This window comes from Dendrobates tinctorius, unplaced genomic scaffold, assembly GCF_039654945.1.
Source record: "Dendrobates tinctorius isolate UK_male_01 unplaced genomic scaffold, ASM3965494v1 ptg000084l, whole genome shotgun sequence".
In the NCBI taxonomy this organism is placed as follows: Eukaryota; Metazoa; Chordata; class Amphibia; order Anura; family Dendrobatidae; genus Dendrobates; species Dendrobates tinctorius.
In genome coordinates this window covers 3,933,510-3,950,722 of record NW_027361752.1, presented here as the reverse complement: position 1 = coordinate 3,950,722, position 17,213 = coordinate 3,933,510, and the positions used below count along the sequence as shown (strand labels likewise).

Genomic DNA, 17,213 nt, shown 5'->3' with positions numbered 1-17,213 from the left:
GAAATGGTGCCTTTCCGCCTGGTGGATGCAGACGGTTTTCAAAAGCTGATGGCCATCGCAGACCCCCAGTACCAGTTGCCCAGCGCTGTTGGTTCTCTAAGAAAGCTGTGCCTGTGCTTCACCAGCATGTCGCAGACAACATCGCTCATTCCTTGAAAAAATCTATGTCTGCCAAGGTGAATTTCACCACTAACACCTGAACGAGCAAGCATGGCCAGGGACGTTACATCTTTTCTTTTCAATTTTTTTTATTGAAAGTATTGCAGGTACAAAAACATGAATTTCAAATAGAATGTAGCAAATATATCATTACAAATCGAGTAGTAAATATTTAACCAGGTTTAACCTTAATACGATAGTACAGAGTAACACTGCATTGTAAATTATTAGGCAGTAGGTCGAAGAGCCTCAGGCCAGAAAAGGCATTGAGCAATAGTTTCGAAAAAAAAGTATAAGGTTCTTGAATTTCTACAGTTAATAAGATATCATTCAAACTAAAATTTTATTGAGAGAAGAGAGAGTTAAGAAAATATAGATATAAGAAGGAGATATAGTTGGGAGGGAAAGTAGAGGAGGAGGAGGGGGGTGGTGTAGGGCATGTATAATATCCAAGCTATATTATTGCCTTTAAATAATGTTACAGTAGTCTTGTTTATGCTTGTAAACATTTCTAGGATGGGTCCATGGGTGCCAAGTTTCTTTAAATGTCGATTGAGAGCAGTTTACCAAAGCAACAAGTCTAGCTACATGGTTTAAGAAATCTACCCTTTCGAATAGTTGGCAGGTGGAAGGAATAGTTGCCGATTTCCAAAACATAGGGATTAGTAGTTTCGCTGCTGTCAATATGTGCTGTGCCAGGTGGCAAATGCGTTTATGTTCAGGCCAAATCAGAAAGTTTAAAAACACTGTTGTAGGTGTCAGGCTGATTGTTTTGTTTAACACCATCTGGATGAATTTGTTCACACGGTGCCAAAATTGACGAAGAGTAGGACAAGACCATCACACATGTAAATATGTGCCGTTAGTGGCTCCACATCTCCAGCAGTAGGTGAAGCGCCTGCCCACCAATGGTTACTTTGTTTCGGAGTGATGTACCATCTAGAAATTATTTTAAGAGTTCTTCTGTGCTCTGACACATTGCGTTGGACTATGTGAGTGTTTGTAAATGTAAGATATTTGAGTCGGCGTGAGCTTGAAGCCTAAATCATTTTCCCATTGTGTAATAAATGCTCTTTTGGGGCAGCAATCTACTCTGTTTAGTAACTGGTAAATGGTAGACATTATTTTCTTTGGTTTATGGACTGTTGCACATAAGGTTTCAAATGCAGTTAGGGGACACGAGGGTCATTACATCTAGCTGACTGGGCACTCGGTGCCTCTGGTGGCTGTGTGGGAAGGTGGGAAGAGGCTACTCCACAAGTCATGAAATCCTCAAGGCTTGTGACACAAACCTCTGTATCTAACACTTCCTTCACTGCTTCTGCCTACTCCACCTCCTCTAGGGCCTCTACAAGCGCCCTTAACCTTTCCCATAATGAGACACGCCTCCCAACAGTGCAGAGCCAATCGCCCCCTTCTCTGTACTGCGCAGCCAGGGCTCACCGCAATCAGGCAGTGTTTAAATTTATATGCCTTGGAGATCACAGTCACACAGCTCAAGAGTTGTGGACAGCTATCGAGGCCGAGTTAGGGCAATGACTGTCTCTACTGAACCTGAAGCCAGGGAAGGCCATGTGCGATAACGGTGCGAGCCTGGTGGTGGCTCTACGCAGGGGCAACCTCACACACATGCTTTGCATAGCTCAAGTCCTCAACCTGGTGGTACAGCAATTTCTCCACAACTATCCCAGCCTAGATGCGCTGCTGCAGAAAGCATGGTCGCTGTGTGCTCACTTCCACGTTCAAACCCTGAGGGTCATCGACTTGCATCGCTACAGAGGTCTTTCGACCTACCGGTTAACTGGTTAATATGCTACAGTATGTGCCGGCACGGTGGAATTCCAATTTGCACATGTTGCAGCGACTGTGGCAGCATGTGGTTATTTCCCGAAGAAGCGTGATATTCTTCAAAACTCATTGAATAAAAACCGCATTAATACAATTTCCTGGCACCGGGTTTCCTTCATTCTTCAGCAGTGTGGAATAACACACAGACTTTTTCCTTCTTAACCTGCAATTTGTCCGATGACTCGTGAATCTGCAGCAGCTGAATACTCATTAATATGCATGTTTTCTACTACATCAGGTTAGCACATCCTGTTTTTAAAAGAAACTAAGTGTTGTTGGATAAGACACTATGTAGCGTCACCATCCCTGCATGCTTCTATCCTCCCCCAGCAGGGACGCCGACTCACTCACCACCACGGCCCCAGTGCCCGCACTGCCTCCTCCTTCTCTGGCTGCTGCCTGGGATCTGCACATGACGCACAGATCCCCCAACACTGTGCTTAGGGAGCAAGTGCATGCACTCCCTCTTTCTTAAAGAGCCCACGTTCGCCATCCTAAAATGTCCCCAAACAGTGGCCAGTAGACACTTATTATTTAAGGCACCTCCGCCTAAATGTGTATAGTTAGTCCCCTACATGCTTGCTTGTTGTCAAGTCCTCATTACCCACTCTTAATTCTACCTGTCCAGTACCTGATTTCCCATACTTGCCTTGTCTCCCAATATTTCAGCCATACCAGCCCGCACCTGCCAGTGCTTATCTGTATACAAGGCATACCAGCCTGCCAGTGCCTATCTGTTTACCAGCCCGCACATGCCAGTGCCTGTCTGTATACCGGCTGTACACACCAGCATCTGTAGTTCCTGTGTTCCTGCCGTGTCTGCCTGTATCAGCTATACTCTCCTACCGTGCCGTTCCAGCTACCTGTCCCTTGTGGGTCAGCTGCCGTGCGTCTGATGTTTGTCCGGGTGTAACCCATGATGTCCATCAGGAGCCAAACCTAACCCCACTCTAGTCAAAAGTCAGGTGCTCACCTAATAATGCCCGTGCAGGCTCTCCTTGGACCATGGCACAGTGGTTCCACCACTCTCGTTACAACCTAATTGCACTTATTCACCCTCCAGGCCTCCTACTTAGAGCTGTTTTGGTGATACAAAGCAACCTACAGAATATTGACTGATTGGTGTATGTATCTATGGCATTTTGTGGTGTCCATTATTGGATTCAGAAGATGATTTGTTTTACTTATTTATTTTTGGAAGCCAACTTTTTCTTCTGTATTTTCGTCTAATTCTAGAGACATTATTATATTTTGTTAGTACTTGAATCAGAATAAAGAAATGACCTCTCAAGTCTGTAGGTACAACTGTCTGTAAAAAAGCTGCAGAAACAGATTAGGTAATGCTGCCTGTGGGCGTTTTTTTTTTTCCATTTATTATAGTTAATGTACAATTTTTCAAATGCTCTTAATCCATTGACTGCAAAAACTTGATTGCAAACAAATGACTTTTACCTCTCGCTGTTTATCATGGAACAACTTACTTTCACCATTCATTGACTTGTACTTTTTTTCAGTAGCATGGAAATAAAATAATTGCCTTCTCTGAGACATACAATAGCAAATAATTTTGTATAATGCTGTAAAAACTTAGGAAAACCTGAATATTTGTGAAAACAACTTAAAAACATTTACAAAAATATAGCAATCATGAAAATACGGCTCAGTTACAATTTCCGGATTTGGTTACGGTAATTCCCGTACTTGTTTTGCGGTAGAATTAAGATTATTGACTGTTATGCTGTATTGGTTACAATTATGACTAATATTATGACTAGTATTTTATTTTACCTGTGAACTCCCATAGACTCCTCTGTTAGCCAGAGGATCTCACCCAAAAGTTTCACATGTTCAATATTCATTTTCTACAGTAAGTGTGGACCACAATGTCTATACTGGTCGATGGAACCTTTGGGGCTGTAGAGTTCTGGTCACGAGACATCATCGCGATCTGTGATCAGACCGTGACTATCAGACATGAGAAACTGGGAGCCATCAAGGTCACCTACATACAGTACATGTTCTTATGGTTGATGAAATAAAAAAGGGGAGAAGCCAGCGCTGCTTGTGGTCTGAACGCAATACATAAAGTGCATATGCACATATTGATTTCTAACTGTATTTCAATATGAGACATTTAGCAAAAAATTGATCAGTTGTTTGAGCCACCCCACCGCGCCAAGGCATTCCCATATGGGGCAGTCCTACTCTACGTTTTTTCTATTCGCTGTGCCATTATGGCCTCCTAAATTAATTAAAAGCAAGACCATATTAAATGCAAGCTGTACCTGAAGCGTTTCTGAATCACTCCAATGGAGCCAAACAGGACAAACGCAGATAAAATTCGACCAGGTCTGGGCATAGACATTTCAGCTCTAACTTCCACATTGCCTGACCAGCACCACAGATGAAGGGTGATACAGGCCCAGACACAGGTGCACTTAAATAACTTTGTAAGCTTAGAAAGTTTTGAAACTTTCCAAATCTTTTTATTAGGGAATTATACTTCAAACCCTTAAAAAAAGCTGCCAGTAAGTGACTTCCAAATTCCTGCTGTTTCTTAGTCTATTTCCCTGAGTTTAGCTGTATTGATGATATCATTTGGATCACAGATGATGGCAGTGATGGGTCAACCCCTGTCTCCTCCTTTGAGTGTTCTGCTTATTATAACAATCTCCTGCAGCAGCTTATCCCCAGATTTACTGGGACACAAGTAATGACTCTGTCACTGCTATCATCTGTACCCCAATTGAGTATGTTTTATTATCAATGCAGCTAAAGCCAATTTCCCCAAGTTGGATGGGGAAAAGCAGACATTTGTAAACCACTTAAATGCCATTTTTTTTTCTACAGGAATGAAGACAAATCCCCTAATGAAGTGATTTAAAAAGTCTCATAATTTCCCATGCTGTACAAAATTATATAAAGTCATGGCCGAAAGTGTTGGCACCCTTGAAATTGTTTCAGTAAATGAAGTATTTGTTCAAGAAAATTGTTGCACTTACACATTTTGTTATACACATGTTTATTTCCTTTGTGTGTAATGGAACAATACAAAAAAAAATTAGAAAAATAGGCAAATTGGACATAATTTCACACAAAGCTCCATAAATAGCCAGAAAAAAATTGTTGGCACCTTTTCAAAATTGTAGGTAAACAACTTTGTTTTAAGCATGTGATGCTTATTCAAACTCACCTGTGGCAAGTAACAGGTGTGGGAAATGTGAAAACACCTAGCCCCAACCCTAACCCTAGCCCAACCCTAACTGTAGCTCTAACACCAACCCTGACCCTATCCCCGACCCTAACCGTAGCTCTAACCCTAACTCAACCCTAGCTCTAACCCCAACCCTAACCTTAGCCCAAACCCTAACCCTAGCCCCAACACTAACCCTAACTATAACCCCCAACTATAATAGGGGGGTTTGATTTACATTTTTTTTATTTTGATCACTGTGATAGGGTCTATCACAGTGACCAAAATGAACCAATAGGAGAAATCTCCTATTGATGCCGGGTGCCGGCCGGCAGATCTCGGCGGGCGCACTGCGCATGCGTCCGCCATTTTCTTCCCAGAAGGAGACGCCGAGGGCTGAGGGACACAGCCGGAGGTACCGAGGGATACCACAGGTACCTGGGGGGCTCGGGGGACCCTAGTTCTCTCTCCTCTGACGTACATGATCGCCTCCCATCATCATGTCAGAAGCCGGTTCTGGAGGCTCTGTGCCCAGCGTATAGGAACCTTTGTTGACTCTAGCATTTATTCTTGGAGCCGGAAGTCCTGGACATTTAAGTGTTAAATGTTTCTTCTTAGTTAAATCCTTCATTTACATTTTCACATCTTCAATAGTATTTTAATTGCTTTCTAAAGTGATTCAAGTCATGTGTATTACATTTGGAAATGTGCTTAAAGACATTGGATTAAGTTGTGCTTTTCTCAGCACTTCATATTAATTCTCACATGCAGATTGCGTTTCAAGAATTCAATTTTCATGATTATTTTTGAGTAAATGGAATTCCTGGAATATGGGCTTTACATAGGATGAGTGAACAGCCGCCGTGCCGTCCTATATAGAGGTAGAAGAGAACTAAGCAAACCATAGAGAGCCATTATTTATCAGACCTGACTGGCAAAGTTTCTGGGGGGTTACTTAAGTCAGACATTGATTGGAGCGGCTACTTGAAAATGGTGATTAAAGGAAATTTCTTTCAACTCCAGAGCATCTAAATGGCTGTAAATTACTGAAAGGTGGCAATCAGCACGAGCCGGCTCGACCCTGTGTATATATCGCTCCATTAATTGCTTGTTTTGTTGGGAGACTCGCTCCAGGGTTTTAACACTGATTTATAAAACTTCAGATAAAATGTTTCCAGGCATTTCAGGCTGTTAAATTGGTAACCCCGAGGCCAGGCCTAAAGATGTTGACAAACCTCTGTGGTTCTAAGCAACATATATTACATTCACAGCAAGGGTCTCTGAACTTTGAGATTGTAAGCTCTTTCCATGCTGGCTCATTGCACAGCAGTTATAGCAGAGATGCACTGCTCGAAAAATCACAAGGTCACATCTGACAGGCGAAAACTTTATTTTTTTCCCCTTTTCCTACTTAATATTCTGTGTTTTGTTTGAACTTCTTAAAAAGCGTCAGTCTGTGTGAGCGCATAGATGGGGTATAGCATGGGATTAGTAATAAATGGTACTCGTAAAAAGTAAAAATACTATCAGTAAATCGGTGGGCCACCTGATATTCTTTTTTTATTGGTCTGCAGATTCTCAGCTGCAGTTAATTTATTTTTATTGTTTATACTTATTTATTCTCTTATACATATAGCACCGTTAATATCCTCAGCGCTTTACAAACATAATCGCTGTCCTCACAATAGAAATTCCCTATCAGTATCTTTGGCGTGTGGAAGAAACCCACGAAAACATGAGGAGAACATACAATCTTCTTACAGATGTTGTCCTTGGTGGGATTTGAAACCAGGACCCCAACACTGCTTAATTGGGCAGCATGGTGGCTCAGTGGTTAGCGCTGCAGCCTTGCAGCGCTGGGGTCCTGGGTTCGAATCCCACCAAGGACAACATCTGCAAGGAGTTTGTATGTTCTCCCCGTGTTTGCGTGGGTTTCCTCCGGGTACTCCGGTTTCCTCCCACACTTCCAAAGACATACTGATAGGGAATTTAGATTGTGAGCCCCCATCGGGGACAGTGATGAAAATGTGTGCAAACTGTAAAGCGCTGCGGAATATGTTAGCGCTATATAAAAATAAAGATTATTATTATTAATTGATTAACATCAAATTTTATTCCCCAAAAGGGAACTTGTATCCCCCTTTCAAGATATTCCGACTGCTGTTTCATTCTTTTTCATAGGGAATGAATGTAGTGCAGGTCAAGCATGTGTAAGGTGCGCAGGGCACTAGTCATGGGTGAGGGGCTATTGTTCTCCCATACCCTGGCTGTTCTGCCTTCTTCCACTATGATAAACTATCATAGTGATCAAAATAAAAAATAGTAAATCACCCCCCTGTTTATCACCCCCTTAGTTAGGCAAACATAAAAAAAAATTTTTTTTTTTCATTTTTCCATTAGGGTTAGGGCTAGGGTTAGGGTTAGGGCTAAAGCTAGGGTTAGGGCTAGGGTTAGGGCCAGGGTTAGGGTTAGGGCTAGGGTTGGGATTAGGGCTATGGGTGTGTTAGGGTTAGGGTTGGAGCAAGAATTGAGGGGTTTCCACTATTTACCAACTTTTGGGGTCTAAAAATTGGGGGCTAAAAATCACTTTTGTGGAAAAAAAATAGTTTTTATTTTCACGGCTCTGCGTTATAAACTTCTGTGACGCACTTGGGGGGTCAAAGTGCTCACCACACATCTAGATAAGCTCCTTGGGGGGTCTAGTTTCCAAAATGGGGTCACTTGTGGGGGGTTTCCACTGTTTAGGTACATCAGGGGCTCTGCAAATGCAACATGACACCCGCAGACCATTCCATCAAAGTCTGCATTCCAAAATGGCACTCCTTCTGTCCGAGCTCTCCCATGTGCCCAAACAGTGGTTTGCCCCCACATATGGGGTATCAGCGTACTCAGGACAAATTCCACAACAACTTTTGTGGTCCAATTTCTCCTGTTATCCTAAGGAAAATTAAAAAATAGCGGGCTAAAAAATCATTTTTGAGAAAAAAAAAAGATTTTTAATTTTCACAGCTCTGCGTCTATAAACTTCTGTGAAGCACTTGGGGGTTCAAAGTGCTCACCACACATCTAGATAAGCTCCTTCAGGGGTATAGTTCCCAAAATGGGGTCACTTGTGGGGGTTTATACTGTTTAGGCACATCAGTGGCTCTGCAAACGCCACATGACGCCCACAGACCATTCCATCAAAGTCTGCATTCCAAAATGGCGCTCCTTCCCTTTCGAGCTCTCTCATGTGCCCAAACAGTGGTTCCCCCCCACATATGGGGTGTCATCGTACTTAGGAAAAATTGCAAAACAACTTTTGTGGTCCAATTTCTCCTGTTACCCTTAGGAAAATAAAAAATAAAAAATAGCGGGCTAAAAAATAATTTTTGAGGAAAAAAAAAAGATTTTTAATTTTCACAGCTCTGCATCTATAAACTTCTGTGAAGCACTTGGGGGTTCAAACTGCTCATTACATATCTAGATAAGCTCCTTCAGGGGTCTAGTTTCCAAAATGGTGTCATTTGTGTTTTTTTTCACTGTTTAGACACATCAGGGGCTCTCCAAAAGCGACATGGCTTCCAATCTCAATTCCAGCCAATTCTGTATTGAAAAAGTCAACCGGTACTCCTTCCCTTCTGAGCTCTGCCGTGCACCCAAACAGTGGTTTACCCCCACATATGGGGTATTAGCATACTCAGGACAAATCGCATAACTGTGGGGGTATGATTTCTCCTGTTACCCTTGTAAAAATAAAAATTTGGGGGCGAAAATATCATTTTTGTAGAAAAAAAAAGATTTTTTATTTTCCCGGCTCTACGTTATAAACTTCTGTGAAGCACTTGAAGGTTCAAAGTGCTCACCACACATCTAGGTAAGTTCCTTAAGGGGTCTAGTTTCCAAAATGGAGTCACTTGCTGAGGGTTTCCACTGTTTAGGAACATTAGGGGCTCTCCGAACGCAACATGGCATCCGATCTCAATTGCAGCCAATTCTGCGTTGAAAAAGACAAACGGTGCTCCTTCCCTTGCGAGCTCTGCCGTGTGCTGAAAAAGTGGTTTATCCCCACATATGGGGTATTGGCATATTCAGGAGAAATTGCACAACAAATTTTTTGGTTGATTTTTCTCTTTTACCACTTGTGAAAATAAAAAATATTTGTTCTGCAGTAAATTTTTTGCAAAAAAAAGTTAAATGTTAATTTTCTCCTTCCACATTGCTTTAGTTCCTGTGAAGCACGTAAAGGGTTAATAAACTCCTTGACTGTGGTTTTGAGCACCTTGAGGGGTCTAGTTTTTAGAATGGTGTCACTTTTGGGTATTTTCTGTCATGTACACCCCTAAAAATGACTTTAAATATGATGTGGTCCCTAAAAAAAAAGGTTTTGTAAATTTTGTTGTAAAAATGAGAAATCGCTGATCAACTTTTAACCCTTATAACTTCCTAACAACAAAAAATTTTGTTTCCGAAACTGTGCTGATGTAAAGTAGACATGTGGGAAATGTTATTTATTAAGAAATTTATGTGACACATCTCTCTGATTTAAGGGCATAAAAATTTAAAGTTTTAAAATTGCAAAATTTTCCAAATTTTCACCATATTTCCATTTTTTTCATAAGTAAACACAAGACAAAAATTTTTCCACTAACATGAAGTACAATATGTCGCGAAAAAACAATCACAGAATCAGCAGGATCCGTTAAAACGTTCCAGAGTTATAACCTCATAAAGTGACAGTGGTCAGAATTGTAAAAATTGGCCTGGTCATTTAGCTGTAAAATGGCTCTGTCACTAAGGGGTTAAATCTGATGCTTTTTTTGTTTGCTTGTTTGTTTTTTTATTTCTAGTCCTCTCTGTTTCAGAAATATGGCCTCTTCCTCCCTATAAAATACTCTAGCCTTGTTAGCCAAGTGGGAGTGATCCTCTTGAAGATGCATATAGAGAAGTGGGCATGGCCATCAAATCTTCTCTAAGGAGTCTTGAAGATCACGCCCCTTTGGCTAACAATACTAGATTTATGGGATGTAGAAAATCCATGTAACTGGTGCACCAAAAAGTTAAAAATGTACCATTCAACAGAATTAAAAAATAAAAATGTATTAAAAATGCGTTGTACAGAAACACCTGGGGAAGGCAGGGTACAGCCAAAAGGTGTTGTGTTTTTAATAAATTTTATTTCTATGAAATCCGGTGAATGATCCATTCTTTGGCTTTGGGAGCACCAGTCGCTTAGACTTTCTCTTTTTGGTTACGTTCTGTTGGAACTCTCCCTGGAAGACTTTTACCCAGAAGCCTGGTTGGTTGTGGATCACCCCCAGGGCTTTGGCTTACTCGGTACCGGGCCGGTGTCTTAAAGGGGAAGTGTCGCGGTGGCAGTGACCTGGTCCGTGGCCCAGATGAAGCACACCCTTCCAGCAGTCCCTTCCGTATGTGCCTTTACTGGACGTCTCCTTACTAGCAAAGTACTTGCAGTTATGAATTACACTCAAGTTCCTCCTTCTGTCTGTTACTTAGAGCTCCATTCGCATGACAGGTAGCTGTAGCCTACTTCAGGGACTCCTTACAATCATGTCCCGGCTCACACACGTTGCTACTGTGTCGTTGAGTCTTAGTTGGGAATAGAGCATTTACAGCTTCTATTCCTTCGGTTTCTTCTGTAGGATCATTAGCATCCACACAACCTCGAATACCGGCGCCCGACCTTTGGCACTTAAACTTAGCCCCAGTCCCCAGCTTTCCTCCTCACGTCCCGTCCTTTCCGATCTTTCTGGAGAATTCCTTCTTCTGCTCCTTTCTTTCCAGCTGCTCCAGCTCCCAGGAGCTGCTGCATACACGTCTTCTCACTGCTTCCCCCCTTGGGGAATTCCCCCTGACTTCCTATCAGTTTTCCCCCTTTCTAAAGCTAAACTCCACCCACCTCCCAGCACCCTTCATGAACCAAGCTGGGGTCATATAGGGTGCCCTGCTGTTCTAAGGTTTCCGTCCTGGGTGCAGGTGCTGGAGTCTGGTCAGTTATCTCCATCTTACCTGGGTAGTGGGCTACTACACCCCTGGAGGAGGTGCAGTACCTCTGTGGTGACTGAACCCTCAAGGGCGCCACAGTTGCACCCATCCACAATTGTTCATTCGCCTTTATCCAGTTGTGCCCTACCTGCACAACCTCAGCAGGTGAGAAGTTTTTTCTTTTAGTGGTCACATTTATACTCACTAACTAGGCTCAGAAAAGCGCTATTCTCTCTCCCGTTTTTCCATCTAGTATATAAAGACTAGATTCATATACATGGAAGAAGGGGTCATCTCTCAAAAATGGAAAGGATCAGGAACTAAAAAAAAATCCCAATGCCTGATCCAGAAAAAACGTGACATTTAGACCTGGTCACTGTGAGACCTCCAACAGACTGTCTCTCGATCTATAGGGATATGCCTTATTGCCTCACCGGGTAATGTTAACACCCAATTGATAATTTATTCCAGGAGGAATAACAGAGGAACTGTTCAACGTAGAGTTCTATAAAAAAGGCCCTCCAGAATTGTCATTAATAGGAAATACAGACATTTACTAAAGCAGACATGTCTAGAGAGCCAACAGGTTCACTTAAAGGGGTCACCTGAACTGCTTCAATTTTACAGAACGCTTCTTACAGCCGTCTATTGTACTTGATAATTCTTGACGTTTTTATTTTCTGTACTGTTTGTCGAATTCTCGTAACATCAGTTGAATAAAAATAGAGAAAGTAATGAAAACGTAACGGCTTTTTTTTTTTGTATAAGCGGACGATCAATCATCGAGATTGCATTTTAATAGAACAGTTTATACTTGTTTTGAAATGATGTTTTAAATCATGAGCATATGTATCGTCGGACCTACTTTTGCCTTAATGACTTTTCTGATGCATTCTATTTTGTGATTGAAAATGCTTAACAAAGATGCATATTGTCGCGCTGATGAATACCACCGACATAAGCCATTCCGTACAGTCCTGCGCCCGCCACTGCCGCGCGCCAGGTAATAAAAGAAGCAGCGGTCTACCCAATGAGTAACGTGCCGCACCGGCATTCGACAGCGTCTACACAAATAATTTACTTTTAACTTATGTTTTTGGGGACCCTGTGGTATATGACATATGAACTTCATTAAAGTAATACAGATAATCTTTCCATAACAGCTGGAAATGTATAACCAACCCGGTAATACACCTTTAATCTCACTAATGAATTTCTTTGCTGTGTTCGCAGGCAGACCCGTAATGATTGTGGTTGAATACATGGAGAATGGATCCCTGGACTCATTCCTGCGGGTGAGGTGTCATTTTCTGGTGACATTTGAATAAGAAACAATTCTGGACTAGGATTTTAAATCACTTATTATAAATTAATTTTTTGCCTAATGTTATTCATAGATTTTTTTTTTTTTCTGCCTGAAGAATAGCGGCTTTTCCCTCCAGGCTGCATTACATTAGTACCATGATCTATTAAAGTATGTCTGCCAAATAAAGAAGACGTGTACTTTAGAATATAATTGTTTTCTCCTCCAAATACACTAAGCATTTACAAAAATATATATTTTAAATCAAGGTAGTGGAAATGAGATGGGTTTGTGATGTGTTTTATCTACTTTGTGTATTATTTAGTTTTCTTTTAATCTGTAATTTATAGGAATTTCTAGCTATTGCTATATAATTGTCTAGGAGCCCAATGCTGTACAAATGTAATAATAGTATGTATTGTTCTACCTTGCTAATCAGCTATGGATGTGAATCAAAAGCAAATTTTATCCAATCAAGTCAGATCTGCAATTAATTTATCATCACAGGTCCTGCTTTTCAACCTTAAAGGGAATCTGTCACCTAATTTTTGGCCTATGAGATGCGGCCACCGCCATCAGGGGCTTATCTACAGCATTCTGTAATGCTGTAGATAAGCCCCCGATGTAACCTGAAAGATAAGAAAACCGACTTATACTATACTCACCCAGGAGCGGTCCAGTCTGGTCTGATGGGTGTCGTGGTCCGGTCCGGCACCTCCCATCTTCTAGGGATGACGTCCTCCTTCTTACTTCTGCCGTGGCTCCTGCGCAGGCGTACTTTATCTGCCCTGTTGAGGGCAGAGTAAAGTACTGCAGTGCGCAGGTGCCGGGAAAGGTCAGAGAGATCCGGCGCCTGCGCACTGCAGTACTTTACTCTGCCTTCAACAGGGCAGAGAAAGTACTTTGGAGCCGGAGCCGAGGGAGAAGTAAGAAGGAGGACGTCATCTCTGGAAGATGGGAGGCACCGGACCGGACCGCAACACCCACCGGACCGGACCGGACGCCGGAGTGAGTGTAATATAACTCATTTTTCTTCTCTTTCAGGTTACATCGGGGGCTTATCTACAGCATTACAGAATGCTGTAGATAATCCCCTGATGGCAGTGGCCGCATCTCATAGGCCAAAAATGAGGTGACAGATTCCCTTTAATAGACAAGGACAACTTTCAAATCATTATTTTTTTTAAAGAGGTTGTTCACTACTTTAACATTGAATGCCTTTCCTTAGGATAGGTCATCAATCTTTGATCGGTGGAGGTGTGACACCTGTTACCCCACCAATCAGCTGTTCCCGATGTCGACGGAGCTGTCCAATTACGGAATTGGACAGCGCAGCTCCGTCAACTGTATAGTGGCCATGAACTGGAACTGCACATCTGCCCCCTATTGATTTGCATATAGGGCGAATGTGCAGTTCCCGGCCATGGCAACTATTCTGTTGACAGAACTGCACTATGCAGCTCCATATCTGGGCAGTTTTGGCCGCTGTCAGCACCAAGAATGCTGTAGTTGATCAGCAGGGGTGCCGGGTGTCATACCCTCACTGATCAGAAATTGGTTACCTAGCCTAAGGATTAGATATCATTGTTAAAGTAGTGCACAACCCCTTTAACTGCATGAATTTTTAACTACAACATATTTTTTTTTCAATTAGGATTCTTTAAAATCTTTACTCCGTTTGGCTTTTACAAACTTTGTTTCCCTGCACACTTCGAGCTACTGAATGAGTTAAAGTGGTGGTCTAAAACCATATTGCCATTGAATTTAATCCTAAATATCTATATATTTAATGTAATAATATGATCACTTTTCTAATATACCGTATATACTCCAATATAAGCCGAGGCCTCTAATTTTGCCACAGAAAACTGGGTAAGCTTAGTGACTCGAGTATAAGCCGGGTGTACATTGTCCCCTCATCCCTGTCCTGCTCTGTGTGGCTGTCCCCCCTCCCAGTATGCGTGGCTCAGCTCCCCCTTCTATGTATGGCTCAGCTCCCTGTCCTCCCCCGTGCTCCCCCCGTCCTCCTCCGTGCTGCCCCATCCTCCTCCGTGCTGCCACCGTCCTCTGTGCAGCCCCGTCCTCTGTGCTTCCAATGCCCTCTGTGCAGCCCCCGTCCTCCTCCGTGCTGCACCCGTCCTCCTTTGTGCAGCCCCCGTCCTCCTCCATGCTGCACCCGTCCTCCATCCTTCCAATGCCCTCTGTGCAGCCCTGTCCTCATCCATGATTCCCCTGTCCTTCCCCAGTCCTCCTCCATGCAGCCCTTGTCCTCCTCCATGTGGCCCTTGTCCTCCTCCCCCTGCTGCCCCAGTCCTCCCCTGTGCTGCCCCCGTCCTCCTTCATGCTCACCCTGCTGTGCCATTGCTGAACGTCCCTGCATCCTCCGTTGTAAAGCGCTGACAGCTTTTTCCTGCCTTCAGCGGTCACATGGTACCGCTCATTAAGCTCAGGAATATTCTTCCACGCCCATGAGCTTAATGAGCGGTACCATGTGACCGCTGAAGGCAGGAAGAAGCTGTCAGCGCTGGGACAACGAGGATGCAGGGGACGTTCAGCGAGGCACAGGAGGGGTGAGTATGACTTCCCAGCCACCGGATCCTGCCACCGCTCCCCCTCCCCCGCTGGTTTCTGCTGAATGACCCATGTATAAGCCGAGGGGGCATTTTCAGCACAGAAAAAGTGCTGAAAATCTCGGCTTATACACGAGTATATACGGTATTGTAGCTAAAAATTCCCTACCGTTTCTTCTATACTGTTGCTTTCACCACCCTGAAATGAAGCATTATCACTAACGTCCAGTGTCGGACAGGGCTGCCAAGAGCCCACCAGTAACACTGACTTTGGGGGCCCACTTGCATACAAATAGTATACTACCCTCGTTCACAAATTTACCTATATCTCTATATAATAATAAACTGGGTAGTTTGATTAACGAATGATGAAATGTTGCCTTTTTCTATACAGAATCAATTGAATTATGCCAAGTTCTTCTCATACAGTGGGGTTGAGGGCCCAGATCAGCACAGGGGCCCACCGAGGATTCCCTTGTTACCCTATGGGCCAGTCTGAGCCTGTTGATGTCTGTTTCAGGGGCAGGGCTGATCTCTGCTCTCTCTGCTCTCTGTGTTCTCTCCTATTCAATGTGCAGTGACAGTGCGCTCTCTTTCGAGCTCATCACCTATTACAGCCGGCAAAGAAGCGCACTGTCACTATGCATTCAAATGAATATATCACAGTGAGCAGGGAGCGCATACTGAGAATACATCAGAATTGATAACCAACGCATGCTTAATAGAGCAAAGACTATCCCAGACCCGGAAACGGACATCATTGATGACAATTTGCTTCAGGGTGGGAGAAGCAGCAACTGAAACCTCTGCACCCTGATGTCATCTCATTTGAGTATCCTACCATGCACTGGGGATTCTCTGTCATCAATATGGAAGTTATGAAAAAAACCAACATAGAGAGCAAAAGGAACAATACAGAGTTTTTAATCAAATTATTTTAGAAAAGGGATTAGATTCTTTGTTACATTAAACTTTTAGGATTACATTCAACATTGGTTTGAGATCACCCCTTTAACTGAGAATCAGCTCTTTCTGTCTTTTTTAGCTCCTCTCAGCTGATTTATACGCACAAAGATCAGCTTTTGGTGTGTTTTGAGGTAATAAATCAGCATGGAGAAACTCTGAAAAAGACAAATAAATGAGTTGCAAACTCTCAGACAGAGCTTGCTGACAGCTTCTTAGATAACTCCTTCTGAAGCCAGCAATACGAAGTGCAACACAGAAGCTATAACCGGCAAAGGTTGCAAAGATGAAATTCAACTGCAAAAATAGTTTTGAGCCCATGCATTTAAGTAAAAAGAAAAATGCCAATGAATATGTCCATATACTTTAAATACCATTTCTCTTCAGTATCCGCTGCAGGAGAAATTTAATATTACAAACACACAATGTCCAATTATGTCAAAGGCCATCTATAAATAGTAATATATAGTTAAGTTTGATTCACCAAAGAGCATGGTAATTAATAAAACTTAGAGGAGTTTTCAGATTTTGGAAAACCTTATGCACCTTCTGCAGTTTGTTTAAAAAAACAATCTGAGTGCTACTCACCCTCTTCAGGTCCAGTGCTGAGTCTTCACTTTCGGTGCCTGTTATTGGTTGCAGCGCTGGCATGTCGACAGCATTGAAGCCTTTAACTGAGCTTAGTGTCACATGCTGTCAACTTGGACAGATCCGCTGAGCTCGCATATTGGTTGCAGCGCTGTCAATGTGCCAACAGCACTGCAGATAATAACAGTCACCAGAAGTGGAGACTCAGGCTGGACCCGGGGATGAGGAGTAAAGGACATTTTTGTTTTTTTGGCAGCCATGGTAAAGGGATATTCTAAAACTGGCGAACCATGTAGGTGATTATCTGCCAAGGACCCCTCCCTTTGACAGTAATTCATGTTACTCATTTTGAGTCTGGAAAAAAATCTAAGAGTGAACAAGGTAAATATCTGAACATTTATTCTAAAATATAAGAGATATATTTATGTAAAATTAGAAGATCTCCTGTAGAGTTATTGTACTGAAAATGATGCAGAATCCAGCTCCTAGCAGGACATTACAGATGCTATAAGTGTAAATGTAACCATGGCCTAGGTAAAGCAAGTGACTACTGTATATTCCATCAAAAATGCCCCAAAAGATCTTTAATTAACAAAAAGAATTG

The 17,213-nt window shown here is 42.6% G+C and overlaps 1 protein-coding gene across 1 annotated transcript in view; it reads left to right on the top strand.

Moving 5' to 3' along the window:
- The window catches only part of EPHA6 (EPH receptor A6), a 1,179,434-nt gene that overhangs the window by 1,043,448 nt on the left and 118,773 nt on the right, over nucleotides 1–17,213 (top strand). Inside the window, exon 12 of the mRNA XM_073584415.1 lies at nucleotides 12,419–12,480. Within this exon, the coding sequence (XP_073440516.1) occupies nucleotides 12,419–12,480 (62 nt within the window). The remainder of the gene's footprint in view (nucleotides 1–12,418; nucleotides 12,481–17,213) is intronic.